Source organism: Bos indicus x Bos taurus, chromosome 15, assembly GCF_003369695.1.
Source record: "Bos indicus x Bos taurus breed Angus x Brahman F1 hybrid chromosome 15, Bos_hybrid_MaternalHap_v2.0, whole genome shotgun sequence".
Classification (NCBI taxonomy): domain Eukaryota; kingdom Metazoa; phylum Chordata; class Mammalia; order Artiodactyla; family Bovidae; genus Bos; species Bos indicus x Bos taurus.
This window is the reverse complement of record NC_040090.1, coordinates 18,769,585-18,791,296: the sequence shown is the minus strand read 5'-3', so window position 1 is coordinate 18,791,296 and position 21,712 is coordinate 18,769,585. Positions and strand designations below refer to the sequence as shown.

Here is a 21,712-nt window from a genome sequence, read left to right as displayed (position 1 = left end):
TGTATCTCCTTGCCACGCAAACTGTGTCCACTGACAAACATCATCATCATCCCCATTCCTGGGACACTCACCAGGAATGCAGAATCTCAGGCCTCACCCCAAGTCTATGGAATCAGAATCTGCATTTGAACAACATTCCCTGGTGATTCATAATCGCTTTAGAGTTTAGAGAAGTACTGATCTGGCAGGACCTTGAAGAAAAAGTTAGGGACTATTTTCTTGCGCTACATTTTCCTTTATTGGTCCATCCTTGAGTTGGTGGGAATATCTGTGTGTCATGCTCAGTTAGATTTCTCCTTCTTCAGCTTGGTGGGCTATAATAGGGTCTCCTCCTTGTCCCTACCCCTCACCTCTTCCAAAAGAGTGCTCCCTCCCTTGGTCCCTGCTTTAGAAGGGATTGTAAGAGCTCTCAGTCTGGTCACATGCCAACAGGAGCTGGCTCTTTCTTCTTCATCCCTTCAGGACTCTGGGTTGATTTAGTGATGCTCTCTTAAGTGAGTATGAGAGTCACATACATAGATGGTTAGTCCATAGTGAGCTCAATAATATTTATTGGCTTGGAGGAACTCCTCTTCTTCACTGGTACTTGAATTAGCCATCTTGTGAATGGATCTCATAGGCTCTTCCAGGTTCCAATGTTATTTCTTCTTCAACAATAAATTTACTGAAGAAATGGAGAGAAAGTACCTATAATGGCAAAATCTCTAAGTAGTTTTTATGGGACATACAAGGATGGGTAAGATGGATATGCTGCTGCTGCTGCTGCTAAGTCGCTTCAGTCATGTCCGACTCTGTGCGACCCCATAGACAGCAGCCCAACAGGCTCCCCTGTCCCTGGGATTCTCCATGCAAGAACACTGGAGTGGGTTGCCATTTCCTTCTCCAATGCATGAAAGTGAAAAGTGAAAGTGAAGTCGCTAAATTGAGCATACAGTTTACAAAGAAGAATAGGACTGTAAAGACCCATCAAAAAAGGCAAAACAGGACAGAAGTCATGAGGAGAAATGGGAAGTATGTTTCCTGGAGATTTAAAGACAGCAGCCCTCAGCAGTTGGTCGGGGGAGTCTCTGATGGCTTTATGGGTGGTCGGAGTCAGTGAGTTGGGCAGGAATTCAATAGGGAGCCACAGGTAGACCTCAAACTGTCCTAAAGGACAATATAGAAAAAAGGCAAAGGGTCACTTGAGGAATAGTGAAGAGCCTCAGTGCCTGGCTTGGAAGTTTTGGACCTAATTTCACTGGATAAAGGGAAGTTGCTGAAGGTAACTGGGTAGGGAAGTGACGTCATAGTGGTTGTAATAACCAGTACTGGGCAGGGGACATCAGCATAGCGAGCAGATGAATCATCTGGACCACTCTGGGGAGAAACAAAGGCATCATAAAGAAGAGAACCTGAGTCTCAGGCTTCTGGTTGAAAATGATTTGAATTGGGGGTATATGTGTGTATATAGGTGTGTGTGAGAGAGAGAGGGAAAAAAAAAAAAAAAAACAAAACATGGGAACTATGTGGGTGTGGGCAGGAAGCCAATACATTGCTGAAACTGTAGCAATGCATTAGCTCTCATGGTACTTTGTGGGAGATGGGGAAGAAGCTCATGATCTCAGAGTGTTTTAAGTCTTGTGTCCTTATCCAGAGCCCAGGGGTGAGTATATAAGGAACAACAGGAAGATGTAGGGAGGCTGAATGACTGGCTCCTACCACAACTAGGGAAGGAATTGCATTTCCCAGAGCCTCCTCTCCAAATCCAACCTCTGCTGATGCGTGCATACCTTGGCTGTGATCCCTGTGACTTCTGGCGGTGCACCTTCCTGTCTGGGATCATGCTCAGAAACAAACACGGCTCACTCACAGGGCTGCCTCCTCTTTTGCAGTTTCCAGTGGGTTTTTCGGAGGCCAGTGGCATGAAATCCATCCTCAGTACTGGACCAAGTACCAGGTGTGGGAGTGGCTCCAGCATCTCCTGGACACCAACCAGCTGGATGCCAGCTGCATCCCTTTCCAGGAGTTTGACGTCAACGGCGAGCACCTCTGCAGCATGAGTCTGCAGGAGTTCACCCGGGCGGCAGGGACGGCCGGGCAGCTTCTTTACAGCAACCTGCAGCATCTCAAGTGGAATGGTGACTCTCTTTCACTCTCTCTACCCTGTTGGGAGCCAGCTGGGAAGGGCAGAGACTCCACGACTGGCAGGGTTCCTGTTTAGGGACATCTGAGGATGGTCTTACCTCCAAATGACTGTTTCCCAAGACAGGGAAGTAGAAGGGAGGTGAGAGGGGATAGGCTTGAAGCCTAGGGTACAAGGTGTGCCAAATCCCATACAAATCTAGGGTAATGTAATTCTCTCCTTATGGTTAATTTCCAAGGAGACAAGGGTTAGCTGGGTAGTTACAGAATACTTGGTGCTCTCAGAAAACCACTTCTTTCTCTTACAAATGGGGTTTGATTGTTTCATTCCCAATCACTTGCTGGTTAAGATCGCCATGGCTATTTTAAAAAATATTTCTATACTTAGGTTCTTACAATGAGACGTAAGTATGGTAAAAAAAAAAAAAAGGTGAAATTACTTCTAGTTTGTTTTGGGGGAGGAGAGAAAGCTTATGTTATTACAACAGATTCTTAAAAGGTCCTAAATGAAAAAGGGTTAGAACAAATGGTCTGGACAGGTTTGGTATGTTTCTGCAGTTTCTGGGATTGGGGCTATACTACAGCCCCAGATGTCTCTTCTGACGCTCCACCCAGCGCATAGACAGGAAGCATTCAAAGGCTATCCATCAGTGATATTTGATTCACACATGCATGCATGCTACACTGGCTTGGAAGGCTTGGTAGGGGAGACAACTATCTTGCAGAATGCCCTTGACACTGGCCTGAAGTTCTTATGATAATGGTTATTTAAAAAACTAGCTTCTCTGAGAACCCTTTTGGGAAGCAGTGATGTGTATGAATAGTGGGCTAGCCTATCTACTTTGGAGCAGGCACATCTATCCAAGCAGAACCTGTGTTTGGACATGGAGCTGGGGCTGTGGGAAGCATGAGCTCCAGGGCTATGGACCAGATTCAGATCCCTACAGCTGCCATCAACACTGAAGAGACCCAATGTCTGGCCACTGAGCTGGCAGCATGGTGGCCGTTTGAGATGACCTCATTCAGCTCTGGGGCACTCCCTGCTTCCCGCCCACCTCAGAGGTGGTTGCTCATTTTTCTTTTACTAGAACCAAACCAAACAAGGCTCTAAAAATAACATCCAGGAGTCTTCAGAAAGAGCAGACTTATACTTGAAGAATTAAAAATATTTACCTCCCCACCTCCAATTAAATCCACTCCTTTAAAGCTTTGCTCTGATTGAAGCTTAAGACAGGGAGGCGTGGGATGGGATGTGGTCACCCTTGACTTCCCAGCTCTGGCCTTCCATCTTTGGCCTTCCATGACTTGTCTGGTCCCACTGTGTACAGCCGGTGCCTCTGACTGCCTCCTGGCCAGATTTCTCACCTTGTTTTTGTCATTTGCCTTTTTGTAAACGTTCTACTAACTTACATTTATTGAGTATTTACTTATACAAGGACTCCAAGTGAATAGATTCATTTGGTGACCTTATGAGAAAATAAACATCACAGCCATTTGATAGGGGAAGTTTTCATCTGGGAAAACTGAAGGTCAGAGACGTTAAAGCGTGACCTCTGCTCCTGAGATATTTGTAATCTGGCTGGGGAGGACAAACATACAAAGAGAATTTACATGTATATATGTGCTTTAATGGGGCTTTCCAAGTGGTGCTAGTTTGTAAAGAACCCTCCTGCTAATGCAGGAGACATTAGAGACATGTGTTCGATCCCTGCATCAGGAAGATCCCCTGGAGAAGGGAATGGCAGACTACTCCAGTATTCTTGCCTGGAGAATCCCATGGACAGAGGAGCCTGGCGGGCTACAATCCATAGGGCTGGACACATCTGAAGCTACTTTGCACACACGCATGCATGTGCTTTTATATATGATACATCTGAAGAGAAGTTGTAAGGCATACGTAAGAGAAGAATCACTGCACGTATCTAGACGTGCCTCACAGATCAGATCTAACCAAAAGGAGTTACATTTAAGATCAGAAAAGGATTAAGATGGCTTTGTGTTTTGTTTGCATTTTGTGTCAGATCTTAGTATGGGAAAGCACCTTAGAGGCTATCTAATGACTTTATCTAGTTTAATCCCCTAAATTTACAGTTGAGGAAACCAAGACCGAGAAAGCTGAAGTGACTTGCAGCTATTAGTGGAGAAACTGGGCTTCTAACATCTAAACTTCTAGTTCCCTTATACTGGATGTCTTCTCTTTGAAAGGCTAAATAATTCCATTTGAGGTGGGTGCCCCAGCTACTGATTTTCTGGGCCAAGGACCCCAGGCTTGAGATTACAGATGCAGAGAGGGAAGCCCCCTCTCAGAAGCAAAGGGTAATGATCAGGCAGTGGGCTTAGCAGAAACTCTTGCATGAAGCCAGCTTTGTCCTTAGCCAAGCAACACATTTTGGCTCCATGTGGGCCCACTCTGACTTTCCCAATCTGCCCTTCACAGGCCAGTGCAGCAGTGACCTGTTCCAGTCCACGCACAACGTCATTGTCAAAACTGAACAAACCGGTGAGTCGTGGTAGATAAAGGGAGCCAACGTGGGAAGCAAAGGTCTGGGGAACACAAGTTGGGAGGGAGTGTGAGGGAGAGTGTGGGAGCAGGATGGAGCCGGTGTTCGGGCAGGAAATCCAGGGATGCCTCTTCCCTGGCTGTCTCCAATGGGCCACCCACCCTGCCACAAATCTCATTCCTTGTCCTTGGGACCATGACCGCCAACTCTTTCTGACTTCTAGACTGGTGGTGAGCCTAATTCCTCCCACACGTCTCTGCTTCCCGTGGTTGGTCAGGGGCGCATCCAGGCTCTGATCCAGGAGCCCAGAAAAATGCAGAGTCTAAGTGGGCATCCTCCTCACTGCAGAGAGTCAGGGGGTTGGACTTGGCCAAGTCAGGAGAAGCAAGAGGAGAGAAGAGGAAGCATCAGTGTCTCCTCTCCCTCTTCTCCCTTGAAAGGAGTGTGTTTCATCAAGAAGAGGAAGCACCGGCCTGGGTGTCGTAGTTACTCTATGACAGACAACAACAGGTGTACGAGGTAACCCAGCAAGGAGAGAAGGTGTTACCCCAAGAGGCTGGGCTTGAGGAGAGATTGGGGACCTTGGAGTTTCTGTAAGGATGTCCAAGCAGCTGTGGAACCAACTCCTGCTTTAAGAGCATTTTCAGACAAAAGCTGATGTTCTGAGCTCCGAGTAGAGTTTGCGGCCCCAGAGCCATTACTTTCATTTTGTACTCCTCCTTCTGCCCGATCATCCCTCCTTTCTCTGTCCTGAACTCTCTCTCCTGGGGACTTTCTGTCTCCCCACCTCCCCTCCAGGGGACCTGCAGAGAACAGTAACTACCTCCAGAAGTTGTATCCCAGAGCCTGGTATCAATCAGAGTTTTCTGGCATATTGCCCTTCTATGACCTCTTAGTCTAGAGAACTCTGCAAGTCGCCCAAGTCCACAGGAACTGCCCCCGCCCCAGGGTCCCTCCCCATGCCCACATCAGCGAGAATATGGGCCACATGGGCCAACCACAGTCGGCCACAGGCCTCCCTGAGGCTTGCGTGCCAGTCACCAAGGACAGAATTTGACCTGGGGTGATTTGTGAGTCACTAGGGGCAGAAACTGGCCCCATGCAGTTATTTACTCTTGTATAAGGGGGCTGGTCTACCATTATTAAAGAAAAAACAATAGCTGCTAAGCATGTTAATTAGGTTTTCCAGCCCTGCCCTTCCCCCTCCACCCCCCCTCTCCACACCACCCCAGAGACCAGGGGTTGAGTTACCCTGATGGTTTGTGCTTTATGGGCCTGACTGCCTTAGAGGCAGGAATAGAACTTGGCCAAGAGGATGGTGCCCCCTCACCTCTAACCCCCGCTATTGACCAGAGAGATAGCCCCAGTGCAAGAGCCAGGAGGTGGTACCAGAGAGGTCCCAAGTACTTGACAATTCCTCCTCGACCATCCAGACATTCTTGTGGTGCCAGTTCAGGAAAGCTGAGCTGAAGGGTGGGGAAGAAGGTGCACCCTGGGAGGAGGGGAGAGGAGGCTCATGCAGGGGCCAACACCCCCAAACCTCTTTTGGTTCAGTTTGTTTTCAGAGACAACAACAGGTGTACGAGGCAACCCAATGAGGAGAGAGGGTGTAACCCCAGGAGACTGGGCTTGGGGTGCCCAAGCACGTAGCTATTAGTTCAAATACCAGCTAAATCCCTATGTCGTAAACAAGAGGACTTAGCCAGTGAGTCAGGTTTTACACCATTTATGCTATAAAAACAAAATGAAATTCGGCCAGTGGCTTACCACCCCAGCCCTGAAATTCAGATGCTGGGCAGGAGGGAGCTGAGGGCATCTCCATCTGTGAGGAGGGGAGAGCAGGAAGTTCCTGGTGAGGATGAGGTGACAGCTCCTGCCAGATTGCTCAGCTCTTGCCCGGCCAGGAAAAAAAGAGATCTTCTGTTGGAGATCAGCCCAGATGTGGGGGGTGTGTAGGAGTTGGGCTGCTTTTGGGGTAGGTGGAGGGGAGTTTCCTTCGAGTCTGAAATCTAAAGAGTCAAGAGATGTGCTTATCCAGTACTCTGAAGAAAGAAAGAACTTCTTTTCCAAGATGAGGCAATGAAGCCCTACTCTTTTTTTTTTTTTTTAACTTTTTATTTGGTATTGGGACAGAGCCGATGAACCATGTGATAGTTTCAGGTGGACAGTGAAGGGACTCGGCCACACATACATATGTGTCCCTTCTCTCCCAGACCCTATTTCCATCCAGGCTGCAACGCAACACTGAGCAGAGTTCCATGCGCTATACAATAAGTCCCTGTTAACTACCCATTTTAAATACAGCAATGTGTACATGACCTTCCCAAACTCTCTAACTATCCCATCCACTCCTGGCAACTATAAATTCATTTTCTAAGTTTGTGAGTCTCTTTCTGTTTTGTAAACTCATTTCAGATTCCACATATAAGGGATGTCATACGGCATTTCTCCTTCTCTGTCTGCCTTACTTCACTCAGTATGACACTCTCTAGGACCATCTGTGTCGCTGCAAGGGGCACTATTTCATTCTTTTCAATGGCTGAGTAATAGTCCATTGTATATATGTACTGCATCTTCTTTATCCATTCTAATGAGGTTCTACTCTTAAAATCTGTTTATTTGATTCGGTTACAATCTCCTCGTCTTCTCTTCAGTTTTATTTTGAAAATTTTATGTCCACCCCTTAAGACTATTGGAGATGTCCTGGAGGGAGGGAGCTGTCACCCAACTTAAGAGTTTCACTCTGGATTTTAGCAATAAAGATTCTATGATAAGACTGAGCAGATTTTTTATGAAAGAAACATAATTAATTCTCCCAGGAAGATATTATTTGGAAAAGATGCTCATTCATCATGAAACTTTTTGTCCTTACCATTTTTTTAAACTAGTATAAAAGTATTCCGGTGACAGTACAGTAGAATGTATGACAATGCCAGGCCCCTGAGCTCCCCCACCCCCACGTGCAGACTGGAAACATCCCCAGGAAAGCACTGGTCTAGGAGGGGATCCCACTGTTGCAACTGCTCTCATGTCCCTCAAAATGCAACAGGTGTAGAACACCTGGATGAGGCTGTAACAAAGTCCATCTCCCCCAGGGCGCTGGAAGAAAAACTGGGCTAACATTATTGTAAATCAATACGTGACTGAAGTAGAATCTGATCTCTTCTCTCTGAAAGCCACCTTCTTGTCCCACACCTTTTTGATAAAGAACAGTGAGTAAAAACAGGCAAACTCCCCACTTGGGGAAGGTGACTGCTGACATTTCCATTTTCTGTCCTTTGTAGACCCTTCCATCATGAACACCTGGAAAGAAGAAAACTATTTATACGACACCAACTATGGTAGCACAGTAGGTAACTAACTCCCCAGCACTTAAGACCCCCTTTACATTCTGATTCTGTTTTTCTCAAAGCCAAAACTTTATGTTGTAAGGAGGGGGATCTTAATGTCCCTTATGTTTTCACTGCCACAGATTTGCTGGACAGCAAAACTTTCTGCCGGGCCCAGATCTCCATGACAACCACTGGTCACCTTCCCATTGGTAAGTTGTCCTGACACCCAAGGCTGAGTGTACCTCATACAAGCGCTTACTGAGAATTAACGAGAATTACCAATGTTATACATTTCCAGCTTTGCTGGGGTCCTTCCCAGTGAAGGTCTGGGAAAGGTTTATAAAATAACTGCTTTTGAGACCATATTTATCTATTGAAAATGATCATCAAAGATGCCTCTAGAAAAAGTGTTTTCCTCCTGTGAATCCAAATCACTCTCTTGTGACAAGAAAAACCCTCTTTTCAATAAAAACTTGCTTTTGTGAAATCATGTGATAAAATTATTAAGTGGGTATATTAGGGGAGAAGGCTCTATTTAATTTTCAACAAGCTGTCTTTGGCTTTAGAAAAAGAATGTCTCACAGTGGAATCCAGAAGTCAGTGAACTTAGGAAGATGGTCTCTGGGTTGAAGGTGCAGGAAAACTTCTGCACCTTCACTGAAAACTGAAGTGAGTTTCACTTCTGCTGAAAACTTCTAGAACCTTGGGAATCATGGGTCAGTTTTAAAGTCTGTGCTTGAAGGCTCATCAGGACTCTCTAATCAGTCAGACCACATGCACATTATGAGTTATGTTCATATTAGTTGTGTTCGAGATTGGATGTGTCTGGAGGCTATCCGTGACTCAGTCAAAGTCAAAATGAGTGAGAGGGTTGGTCTGTTGGGAGTCTGGGAGAGGGGCTTTCAGATTATTACTCTTCATCCACTTACAAATAGATCCATTGGTAGGAATGAGCGCACTGGGAAGGTGAAGAGATGGTTTCATGCCAACTCTTGATCTCATTGCAAACTTGTGGCTCTGTCTGGCTCTGTAAAATAGAGCTTAGACCTGTTACAAGTGACTCTATCTTTTCCTGGAACTTAATTTGGGGCAGCTTCAGAACTGGGATTTAAAAAGAGTGTTTGTGAAAGGCAAGAGTCAAACAACAACCCCTTCTCTCTCTCTCTCTCTCTTTTTTTTTTTTTTTGGCTTTTGTTGAGTGTGTTTTTGAGAACTGAAAAAACGAAAGCTTTCAGTTTGAGGTTTTGTTCAGTTCAAGCCCCTTGAATGAGACAGGGCTGGGAGCCAGGGTAAGTGCTTCTGGAATCGAGGTGAAGAGCGAAGGTTGATTCATTTTTTGATTTCCCCCTCCGGAGCCCCGGTGGCCCATCCCATTGTCTGTCACTCTAAATATCTGCTGAAATTAGGGAACTAGATCAAACACTGGAAGCGTTCTGTGGTGGATTTGCCATTCTGGAGGAATTGAGCCAGTCAGGGTAAAATTTTGTTGTCACTCAGTTAAGACTAAGGTTTTCAGAACTGAAGAGACCACCCTCATCACCCTCTGACTTCCTGCCATGCTTCCTAAGGTACTGATCCCATGTCCTGAGTCTTTGGCTTAGGGCAGAAGATTGCAACTAAGAATGAACTTAAACCAGCCACTTCCCGAGCCTCAGGGGTAGTTAGATCTCGAGGCACCGGGGGAACCAAGAGCAGTCCTCACAGCTCTGCTGCCCTCACGCCGGGTGACCCGGCTCTCTTTTGCATCCTGACTTACCTGCTAGAATCTCAGAATCAATAGGGACCGATGTCTGTTTTCATGTTTGTGGGCTTCCCTGGTGGCTCGGGGATAAAGAATTCACCTGCAGTGCAGGAGGTGGAGGAGACATGAGTTTGATCCCTGGGTGGGGAAGATCCCGTGGAGGTAACGGGGAACTCACTGCCTTCTGAGTTCACTTACTCAACTTTTGAATAGTCCTTAAAATGAGCTTTATAAATCTACTCTCCTTCACATCCCTTCATTTTTAAAAAAAAATTTTTTTTAAGTTGATATGTTGTATTTTCATTTTTATTCAGTTCAAGAAATTTCCTTTCTTTTTTTCTGATATTGGTCATGTGGGGATCTTACTTCCCTGACCAGGAATTGAACCCATGCCCCCTGCAGTGGAAGTACAGAGACATAACCACTGAACCGCCAGGGAAGTCCCTTCATTGATTCTTAATCTCTTTATCCTGGATTCCTATCCTGAAATTGTAACAGGCTGAAAAAAGAGATAAGCCATTCAGGAGCTCTATCAGAATGATCACTTAATCAATTCAGTGTCTGGGTTGGTAAATTCTTTGGGGTAACAAGCCCTCCAGGTAGAATAGTTAATTACAGCCTTGTAAGGATCAATCCCTTTCAGAATAGTTTAGTCTCTACTCAATGGGACCAGGACCCCCTCACCCTGCCGCAACCCCCGAGCCCTGCCCCAAAGACCTGTCATTCGTCCGAGTCTTCAAATTTCCAGCTCCCATGAAATGGAGGGCAGTTAAGTATCTTTATGTGTTTTAATGCAAGTTACAAGCCACACTGAGGCGAGGCCACACATAAACTGATGCCCTCACTGATAAACACAGGTGGGGAAGCGGCCGTGTTTTGATTTCTCTGTCATCTGCTCATTTCATAAAATGGCTGCCGCCAGTGTTCCTGATCTGCCCGATAGTCCTCAAGCCAATCATGCCAACGCAGGCTTGATGTGTTTATTCACCGACTCGCTGAGCCTAGAGCGAGGGTGGCATGGTCTATTATAACACTGAAATTTGTATATCCCGTAAAGAAATGGCTCACAGCTGAATCATATGCAAATGTTTCTAATCTTTGCTTCTTGCGAAGCAACTTAGCTGAAGTCATGCTCTGGAGCTCTTCATAAACTTGTGCCTTGGTGCTGCCCCGGTCCAGACTGGACCTTGGCCTGAGGTGCCTGGAAGCAGAGCAGGAGAAAACCAAGCTGGACAACTTCCTCAGAGCAAACTATTATTTTATAAGGATGAGTCACTTAACCACACGGCTAACTTCAAAGGTTCTGACTTTTATTTGAGGGCCAGGGGAAGAGCCAGGGGGAGAGGCCATCATATTAAGGTGAAGTTTCAGATCAAAAGACTTTAGTGCTGAGGCAGGTGGGTGATTCTACAGCTTGCCCCCCACACACTGGGGACTAGAAGAGGCTGGAAGAAATTCGAGTTTTTTTGCCTGTGGCTGCATATTCTTCCATACGATGATGGTCACATTTCTATTGAGGGCTTTCTTTTTGGCTGAAGTTCTTCCTTAAGATGGATGGAAGTCTAGCTTGGGTAAATGGTTGACATCTTAAAGAGAACATTTCCTCTTGGTGTAGCTGGTCTGGGGGTTCTTAATCTGGAATCCATGGACAGCTAAATGACCCACAAACTCCTGAAACTGTTACAGAATTTCATGAGTGTACACACACATATGTGCCTTTTTCTGGGGAGAGGGTCCAAGGTTTCCAGTTTATTCATAAAGTACTTCAATCTCCCAAAGTAATTGATTCTTGCATTACATGTGCTTGCAACCCCTAAGTAAGGATTGAGGCCAATAAGCTGAGAGACACTTACACTTGGGTTTTTCTGACTTCAACCCTGGCTCTGAAATAATGGCCCTGCACCACTCCTGGATGCCATTTGAAAATAAGCTTTGCTTGTGGCCTGCTGGGTAAATGCCACTCTTTGTCTACAGAACAACGTGGCCCTGTCAGAGTGATGCATCACTTGGAAACCGGGGTGGGTGCCAACCTGTCGCAATATTGTCACATCCTGATGGGATGTCGCAACCTCACTGCGAAACCTACAGAGAGAGAGAGTGGAGTCTCCTTGCATTTTCTGTGAATTTGTTTTTCCAGGTTTCAGAGAAATCTGAGTCAGGTGCAAACCCTCCTGCTGACATTGTTGTAGTGGGGAGGGAGTCGGGGGTGAGTGGAGGGTGGCGGTGCATTTAACCACCAGAAAAAGAGGTTTCTCTTCTAACCAGATCTTATTAAAACTCTTTCATCCATCGCACCACGACTTTCAAGCTGCTGGGAGCTCTGAGTTGTGACAGTCTGGGTACTCAGATAGGTGAATGTGTCTATGCACGTTGGGAAATACAGAATCATCAAATTGGAATGACTTCTCCCCACTGACTAGAGTGTTGCAGAACTGAACCTGATTCTTGGCAGGGAAGGCATTTATGAAATCTGTTATGTGGCACCATCTTTGTAAATGGCATAGAATAGTGCTTATGAGTAAAACCTCTGGATCCTGCTAGCACTTTCCTCATAGGGTTATTGTGTGAATCACATAAGGTGCTTCATGTAAAGTACTGATCACAGTGCCTGGTACATAGTAAGTGCTAAAGAAACAAGAGTTAGTCTTTACCATTTTCATTAGGATCTAATGATGTTCAAACCTTATTGAACAATGGACCACTCTTGACAATCTCGAATGCTTGGATCCTCTTCCTTTGCCAGCAGTGTCGGTCTGATGAAAATGCTCTTGAAAGCCACACGTGGGTCAGCAAACCCTAAGTGAGGGAACTCTGATGTAATGCCCACAGAAGAGATGTGATATACTGGTCCAATTTCTTATCGGGATTGGCTACCACTTACAAGCAGCTCTGTATTCAAGTTGGCAGATTTTTGATGGTGGGATTTTTTTTTTTGGTAAGATCTGCTTTAGTTCTCCTGATACTGGACATGCCCACTGACACAAACACACACACACACACACACACACAGAGGCATACACACAGACACACACACACTGCTAAGTCATTTAGTTTTCTTTTTAACAAGTTTTATTTCACAAATTTGCCTCTGTAATTTTCTCTTGTTGATAATCTCAAGGGTCACCATAATGAGTCATTTGTTAAACTAATTTGTGTTTCCACAGTCCACTGTGGCTCTCTGTGCTGAGCTCAGGCCAGTCAATGGCACCTTTGTCTGGCTGATTAAAATGTAACTTTGCATGCCAAAAAAGGCACTCCTTTGGCTTAAAAGTCATCTTTCTTTGTTTTAAATGTTTACATTTTGGTATTTCATTAAAAAAAAAAAAAACTGATGACATAAATCCTTCAATGGCTTCTTATCTCTCACAGAATAAAAACTAAAATCCTCATAATATCCTATCAGGCCTTAGTGATCTGAACGCCACTGTTTCCCCTCTGCCCCTTGCTCACAGCCACACTGGCTTCCTTCTATTCTGTGCACATCAGCCTCAGGGTCTTTGAACTTCCTATTCTCAGGCACAGCAGGTTCTTCCACAAGTTCTCTGTGTGACTGTCTCCCTCACACCCTTCTGGTCCCCTTATCAGTTCTTCTGTGACCACCCTATATTTAATTGCGAATTATTCCCATTCCCACATGTCTACCCTTTTTTGCTTATCCTGAAATGTTTTCTCTGGAGCACTTATCATCTCTGCTCTGTTTTGATCATGACGAACTACATGAGCAGTGCCAGGCATGTAGTAGGTGTTTAATAAATCCTGATGAAATGAATGGACGAATGGAGATGACAATTGCAGGAAGCAGGGAAATGAAGCAGTTCTCGTTGTCTTCTCTTTAGCAGAGTCACCTGATACGAAAAAGGAGCAAGACCACCCGACCAAGCCCCACACCAAAAAGCACAGTAAGTTGGCTGGCTTTCAGTTGCCTCCTGGCCGTTCCTTTCGTTCAAGTGGAGGGTTGCTGGAGGCCACCAGTTTTAAGGCAAACACTGCCTCTTCCTGCTGCCTGCATTTCTTCACCTCAGACTGGGTGGGGTGTGAAAAGAGAGGCATCACTTGCTGGCCAAGCAACCCCTCTGCAGTGGTTTCTCAAAGTAGAATTTCAATGGATATTTCCTCCTCACTCTGTTCTATTTGTTCTAACACTGAGACCTCTGTGAATGGGAACTTCTTACAGGCATGCGGTGGGCTATCTCCCTTTCTACAGAAAATAAAAAAAAAAAAGGGATGGGGTGAGGAGAAAGGTGGGAAGAAACAGCTGAGGTATATTCTTTTTTTCTTTTGCTGAATGTTGGCTTCTTTCTTTTGTTGAGTTACTGTTCCAAGAAATATTGTTTATTCTTAAGCATCAGCAGTGCTTTTGTGGAGCTATATTTCCCCCAATAATAAAATCTTATGAAAGTGTATGAAATACCAGAGATGTGGAGTTGATGGGGAAAAGAGATCGAGGTGGTATAATCTGGAAATTGTAGTGGTTGGACATCTTTGCTATCTGCTACTCCACGTCATCCTGAAGGACTGAAGGAACACAGCCTCGCTAATTGGGGCTTGGGGAGGGAGTTGTGTGTCACAAATCCAATGGGGACAGAATTGAATTTGGTTGCTAATGTCATTACAGTTGCTGTTTTATTTTCAGATTGACTCCCTCAACCCCCGTGAGACCCCACCGCAATATATTCTAGGCCTAGGAGTTCTAGAACCCTGTGCATTTGGCTGACACACAATTGTTGGGTTGCAGCCGTCAAATTGGTTGAGGTCCTATTAATAAATAAAAGCGGTTGAGCATTGTTCTCCTGGGAAGTAACAAGTTGAAATGAGTCCCCAGCAATCTGTCAACCATATTTTGAAGGTACTCCCACTAGCCTAGGTGATCTAGGACTGATTTTTTACATTTGTTTTTTTTATTGAAATTGATTTACAATGTTGTGTTAATTTCTGCTGTACAGCAAGGTGATTCAGTTATACATATATATGTATGTATACACACACATTCTTTTTTATTATTTTATTTACTTTTTACCAGAGGATATTGCTTTATAATATTGTGGTGGTCTCTGCTGTACATCAACAGGAATCAGTCATATCTATATCTATATATATATATCCCCTCCCTCTGCATCCTTTTTAAAAATATTTTTTCCATTGTGGTTTATTTATAGGATATCGAATATAGGTCCCCGTCCCATACAGTAGGACCTTGTTGTTTATTCACTTTATCTATAACAGCTTACATCTGCTAACCCCAACCTCCCACTCCATCCATCCCCAACCCCTTCCCCTTGACAACCACAAATCTGTTCTCTAGGTAAGACCTATTCTTTTGTCTTGGCTTTGCCGCTAATTTGCTTGTGTGACTTTGGTCAAGTCAGTTAAGTTCTCCATGCTTCAGCTTTCTGACTTGTAAAATTAAAAAATTCTGCTAGTTCATTCTTAAATACTCAGTACTGGAGATGCTGTGACATGGTGTCATAGGTGGGTAGCAAGCTATTGAGTATTTCTTACTTGATGGAAGATGTTTCAACTCTAGGCTTCCTCGAGCTGTTCTTCGCTGTGACTTAAGCTGTGAATAAACTCTTCTTTTCCACTTGGCCTCAGATCCGAGAGGGACTCACTTATGGGAATTCATCCGCGACATCCTGCTAAACCCAGACAAGAATCCAGGGTTAATCAAGTGGGAAGACCGGTCTGAGGGCATCTTCAGGTTCTTGAAATCAGAGGCTGTGGCCCAGCTATGGGGGAAAAAGAAAAACAACAGCAGCATGACCTACGAAAAACTCAGCCGAGCCATGAGGTTAGGAGTTTCACGTCTCCGAACATGATAAGACCACGTGACCATTTGTTCCCGCAGCCATCTTAATTAGACCAGGCCCCTTACGCAATGTCTTTTGTTACAGATATTACTACAAAAGAGAAATTCTGGAACGTGTGGATGGACGAAGACTGGTATATAAATTTGGCAAGAATGCACGTGGATGGAGGGAAAATGAAAACTGAAGCTGCTGACACCTTTGAACATAAAGCTAAATAACCCCCGAAATGACAACCAACCATGAAGTTCCCGGACGTAAATATTTCAAAGACTACTTGTTTTCTGATATTTATGTACCACGAGGGGGAAAAAATACATCTACTTCTAACAGGAAGAAGGAACATGACAGTTGATAAAATGATTTTGTTACTTTTGAAGTATGTCCTATATGGGGAACAAACGTACACAGTTTTCTGTGAAATATGACGCTGTGTCTGGTTGTAATTTTTGACTCTATTGTGAACTTTTTTTCTGCTGCAAGAAGGACAGAGTCTTGTGCTTCTTGTTAAGAGAAAGAAAAATAATCAGAGGGCATTAAATGTTTTTATATGCAAAATGATTTAGGAAAAGGTGACGTGTCCTCCACACGTAAGCATTCATGTGGCCTCCTCAAGTGAGGTGGATGTGGTCGCCAGGATGAACTTCAGGGTCTCAGATTGATGGGATGAACCAGAAGGATGCATGGGATGTTTACCTTGACCTTCAGGCGTGAGCGAGTGGAGACTGAGGACTTCCACAGTCCAGGGTGGACTGTAATCACTGCATAATCACATAACTCTCCTGTTTAAATCAGAGAAGAATAATGGTGCAAGGGGCTTTATACTCATTCAGGAATGATTTACCTGGGGTGAAGTCTATCTTCCCTCCTCCTTCTCGACTCATTGGTGAAAAACTTCAATTGCCACCTCTGCTTACTTTTGGTTATTTAAGAGAAGGTGTGGCCTTGGTTATTTTTATATTAATTGCTTAAAAAATAAGTGGGAAAAGGAGATGATGAGTTTTCTCTTGTATTCCCATTGTCTGTGGTTTCAAAATTGGCACAACTGACATTTTTTGGCTGAATTCTTCTTCGTTGTGTATTATTTTGGCTGTAGTGTGTGTTTTGAGATGTTTAGCATATCTATGACCTATACCTTCTGTATGCCAATAGCACTGTGGTCATCAAAGTTGCGACAACCAAAAATGTCTCTAGACATTGCCAAATGTCCCGCAGGTTGGTTAGGTGGGAGGATTGCCCTTGACTGAGAACCACTGGTTTAGCCAGTCAAGATGAAGATGGTGATTTACTCTCAGAACAACAACAACAAAAATCCCTGGAGTGAAGACTTTAAAGTCAACTTATTTTTCATTTTTAAAATGTTGTGACAGTGAATTTAAATCGCTAGAGGGACTTCTTTTCAGAACCCCAGATGAAAGCTAGAATCAGATAACTTAAACAAGAGCTAACAATACAACACATTTTCAGTAGAATGACAAAACAGAGAAAAAATAATATTGTGGAAGGGAACACAGAGGAGAGAGAGGGAGACCGACAGAGAGAGGTTAGTGCCAGGGAGACACATTCGCAGATATTGCTTCTTATAATCTTTCCTCTTTGGGATAACCTTCCTGTTGCATTTTAACTCATTCCAAAGTGAATGCTGTCTTGCCTAGATTTGGATCTAGAGGAATGTTAAAACAAACAAAAAAAGACTTCCTTAGAAATAAAGGAAGAAGAAAGAAAGGATGGAAGAGGAAAACGGAGGATGGAAAGGAAGGAAGATGGAAGAGAAAGAAAGATGGAAGAGAAAAACAGAAAACTCAGTTCAGGAGCTGTGGCCAGGAAGGAGTTAGAGACTTTCCTCAGTATCTGTACTTTGACAATGCTGAGTAGCACCTCTGGAGGTGACCAAGTCATGCAGAAAGAAAAACAACTCAGTTGTACCTTCAGAAGGTCATTCATCTCACTAAGCTGTGTTCCAAGGTCACTGGCCATCATGACTCTCATTAGAAGGACGATGAGCAGCACAAATCTGAGACATTCCCACAAGAAAGACAAACCTTGCTCTCCAAGCAAGGCTATAGAACTGAGGCTTTCCCAGCAGTTGACCATACTTTCCACAGAAGAGATTAAACTTCCAGATATTTGAATTAATGTAAACATGTGAATGTTTGCATGTCTGTGTGTAGTTATTAAGAGACATCTGCTAATTTGCTCTCTGCTGTCCTCTGGCTTGGCCTATTCATCATCTAAGCTGCCTGGATCATTCTCTGAGCTCTCCCTTCCTCAAAACTGTAAGTTTCTCCTGTTCCTCCAAATTGGTCTTGGCTGTTTCTTCACCCTCTCTGTTGAAGAGCAACCCCTGCTAGGTAGTAAGTCTGGGATGTACTGACTGGAACACTGCAGATAATTAGCAGATTGTGTTATTTGTTGAAAGTGACGGTTTCTTGGCACCTGGTTCCTACTTAAATAGGTTGGCGTATTAAGTTCTCAGCATATATCTCTATTGTCTTGGCTTGAGTTTGATGCATTTTCTATGTGCTATTCGTGACTTGGAGAACTCAAGGTAATTGAGCCATGCCAACCTGGGGTGTGAACAGAATCTTTCCCACCCCAGTGTTGCAAGGGAGAGCAAAATCTCAGCAACAAGCCAGCCCCCTTCTTTTGGCAACTCACAGCTTCTCACTTGAGAAGCCCCCTTCTTTTGGCAACTCACAGCTTCTCACTTGAGAAGCTCTCATCTGAGCCAACACTCCTAAGATCACTACACATGGCCTCCTTAAACCCCTCTTACACTAAAGGCTTGGGCTCTTATTTTATTTTTGCATGGGAACCTGAGGAAGGAAATGTATTGCTAAGACTTTACTAGATTCAGATCATCTGGGGCCTCTAGATAATTGACTTGATGAAACGAGCAAAGCCCTGACCCCCAGCAACGTGCCTACAACTTCTGGAAGTTGCTTTCTGAGCAGCACAGACCAGGGCAGTGAGTTTTTCTTTGAAATGTGCTTGTTCTTTTTCAAACTCTTCTCTCGCTAGACTGTAAGCTCTGTGAGGGCAGGGATGATATCTTAGCAATACTGTTTTTTCAATACCTACATGAGATAGGTCCTTAGTAACTATATGATGAGGTAATGAATAAATGTCTTCTGGAAGACTCCTTGGATTGGGAGCCCATATCCATAATTGTGATATAAATTGTTTCTTTACTGGACAAAGAGCACAACAGCCAAAACTTCAAGGACTTACTATCTGTCAGATGAACATTTTACTGTGAGGTTCTTTACTTTGCCTTCCTACCTGTGCTGAAATAAAACCAAAACAGGTTATTTGGTTCTGCAAATCAGCCTATGTTGTGTGAGAATTCTGTCACCTCACTGGGAACTGTGAGAATTACCCGGTATATGAGAAGCCAGTCATGAACCTTGAACCTGTCTTAAACGATGAAGATCATGAATGTTTATATGATGTAAATTTCTATTTAAGTGTAAAGCAGTTCTAAGTTTTAGTATTTTGGGGTTGGTTTGTATTTTTTTTTCTTTTTGAAAAATATTGAGGGATCTTTTGATAAGGTTAGTCATGCATGTTAGATTTTAGTTTTCAAGTGTGTTGTTTTTCAAATGTATAAAATATAGGAGAAGTTAAAATAGTAAGAGAAAAAGGCAGTTATATTATTCTTCTATAGTTAAAAAAAAAAGTTTGTTGAGTGCCTACCTGTGTGCACAGCATGGAATCATCTTCGGGAGGAGTTTATCTAACTATATGGGGTGTAAGAGAAACTCCAGAGGAGCCCATGGAATGGCTACTTCCTGTGTGAAAGAAAGTACGTGAGCTGAATTAGCCTCAGCATTGCTTCTCAGGATTCCATTTCTGGAATAAGAGAGAGAACATTGAATAAAAACGTGTTGAGACTGGGTGTCGCAAACCACTGAAATGTGTAAGCCTTCATGAGTTTAGCTTAATTGGGATTAATCTTTCTGTAACTGTCTACCTATTTCTTGCTTTTCTTCCCATCTGGCTTCTGGGTTGACATTTTTTGGGGAAGCAACCCTACTGCCGCTATTTTTTTTAACAATCAGAAACCTTGCCCTTGAAACTGCATTAAATTAAAACTGAGTATTTCTGTTTTATGAAAGAATTATTTTTTTCAAAATACAGGTTTTTTTTTTTTGTTTGTTTGTTTGATGGGTCCCAGAAAACACTAATAAAAATTACAGAGACCAGCCTGTAACCGTGTGTTTGATGCTTCAACAAGCCATCCAAAACCAGGCTTAGAGGAATGCACTTAGTCTGTAGCAACACAACGTAGGCAGTTTCTGCATGTGTTTACTCAATAATCATCTACTGAGCATCTACTCCTACGGGCCGGGCATTGTCCTAGGCGCTGAATTACGGCAGAGAATGAAAGAGACAAAAAAATTCTGCTCTCGTGACATTTATGTTCTATTGGATGGAAACAGACAAGAAACAAGATATTGATAAACACAACATGGAGTATCAGAAGTGTAGTCAAGAGATGTAGAGCAAGGAGTGGAGTAGAGTGTGCTGGAGTATGGGGGGGTGCTTGCAACTTTTGGCAGGGTTAGGAAAGATGGAAGGAAAGGAACCGTGGAGATAGCTGGGGCTGGCGGGGGTGGGGGAAGGGGATGGCACCCTATTGGAGGCACCTCAAATGCAAAGTTCCTGAGGTTCTTGACACCTGTTCCTGAGATATCCAAAGAAAAGGAGGGTAGTCTGTTTGCAAGATAGACTCAGCAATAGTAGGAAATAATGTTAGAGCTTGGAGGCCATGCTGAAGGCTCTAGTTTGAGTGAGATGGGGAGCCAGAGAGGAATGCCGTGCTCCATTGCTGGTTTGAAAGGGTCCTTCTAGCTGTTCTGTTAAGAATAAATTGCAGGAAGCCATTCAATGCTGAGTGTACATTCTTGGTGAAGGATGAACAAAGGGAGGCGGGAAAGACCACTGTCACATCCAGCTTTCCAATACCACACTTAAAAATATTTCCAGGCAGGACATGCATTCTACCAGTTCATAGCATATTTCTCCTGGGGGTGCGGAGTCTGCAGTCCTTCAGTCACTTAAGTTCATAAGTCACAATGAAAATAACTTGGGGAAGAAGCAGTTGATCCCAGGAACTGGGATGTGTTCTTTGTATACATGATTGCATTTAATCTACATGCAATCTACATTGCATTTAATCTACTTGGCCCGCTTTATATAATTTCCATTTTTTTCCTGTTATATATAAATATTATCTTCAATTTTCAACTGAAGGAAATGAAGGTCAGAAAGGTTAAGTGGCTTTATTAAGGTCACATAGTTAGTAGTAATTGGTAGAACTGGTATTGTTCACTCAGCTCTCTTTTTCCAAAAGTCCACGTTCTTTTTTTTTTTGGCTGTACCAGGCAACTTGCAGGATCTTAGCTCCCTGACCAGGGACGTAACAGGGGCTGTGGCAGTGACAGCACCGAGTCCTTACCACTGGGCCACCAGGGCATTCCCCCAAAGTCCATACTCATAACCCTAACATTTCTCTAGTGTGTCAGAACACTAATGTCTTGTCTTACACACACACACACACACACACACAGAGTTTCATGGTTAAAGACATTGAGGAAATAGTACTGAGTCAAATGATGTATTACAGAGTTATTTATTGTGGGATTTTCCAGAGCCTTTGTGTTATGACGTGCATTGTGAATCTGTAAGAGAGGTAAAAAAGTGTTCCCAATTCTCCAAGCTTATTTGACAATGGAACTTTTTCATCAAAGAAGACTTCACGAAATCAGCACCCTTTGGAACACTATTAGGGAAATGATGATCTTTTGAGATTACCTCTCTGAGCTACAAGAAGCAGTATGTTCATTTTCAGGCCAAATTAGTATGCTGATAATATTCAAGCACATCAAACTCGGCCCACTTTATATAAATTCCATTTTTCTCCAAGGAAGAGAAATTCCCTCATTGCCTTGGGAGTTATTTGCACTGACACATTTCTCAGTAATCATGAAGATCTTGCAGAGTGTATCCTCTTTGGGAAACAGGAACTCTCCTGAATTTTAATCTTTAGAAATATCTGTCTGTCCAAAACTATAGGTGCTACCCACATGTGGTGATTAACATTTAAGTTAGTTAAAATTATGTAAATGAAAATGTAGCTTGTTAATTGCACTACCATATGTGTAGTCACATATGGTTAAAGGTTTCTCTATTGGATAAACAGATATAGAA

General features: G+C 43.7%; 1 protein-coding gene across 4 annotated transcripts in view; it reads left to right on the top strand.

The window, feature by feature from the left end:
- The window catches only part of EHF (ETS homologous factor), a 43,919-nt gene extending 24,207 nt beyond the window's left edge, over window positions 1-19,712 (top strand). For 3 of the 4 annotated variants that reach the window (XM_027562685.1, XM_027562682.1, XM_027562684.1), the window contains exons 3-9: window positions 1,872-2,117; window positions 4,559-4,621; window positions 7,907-7,975; window positions 8,095-8,163; window positions 13,532-13,594; window positions 15,288-15,483; window positions 15,587-19,712. In XM_027562685.1, coding sequence (XP_027418486.1) covers window positions 1,872-2,117; window positions 4,559-4,621; window positions 7,907-7,975; window positions 8,095-8,163; window positions 13,532-13,594; window positions 15,288-15,483; window positions 15,587-15,686 — 806 coding nt within the window. In that variant the 3' untranslated portion in view covers window positions 15,687-19,712. The remainder of the gene's footprint in view (window positions 1-1,871; window positions 2,118-4,558; window positions 4,622-7,906; window positions 7,976-8,094; window positions 8,164-13,531; window positions 13,595-15,287; window positions 15,484-15,586) is intronic. The other variant, XM_027562683.1, reaches the window with a different exon arrangement.
- The last annotated feature ends 2,000 nt before the right edge of the window (window positions 19,713-21,712 follow it).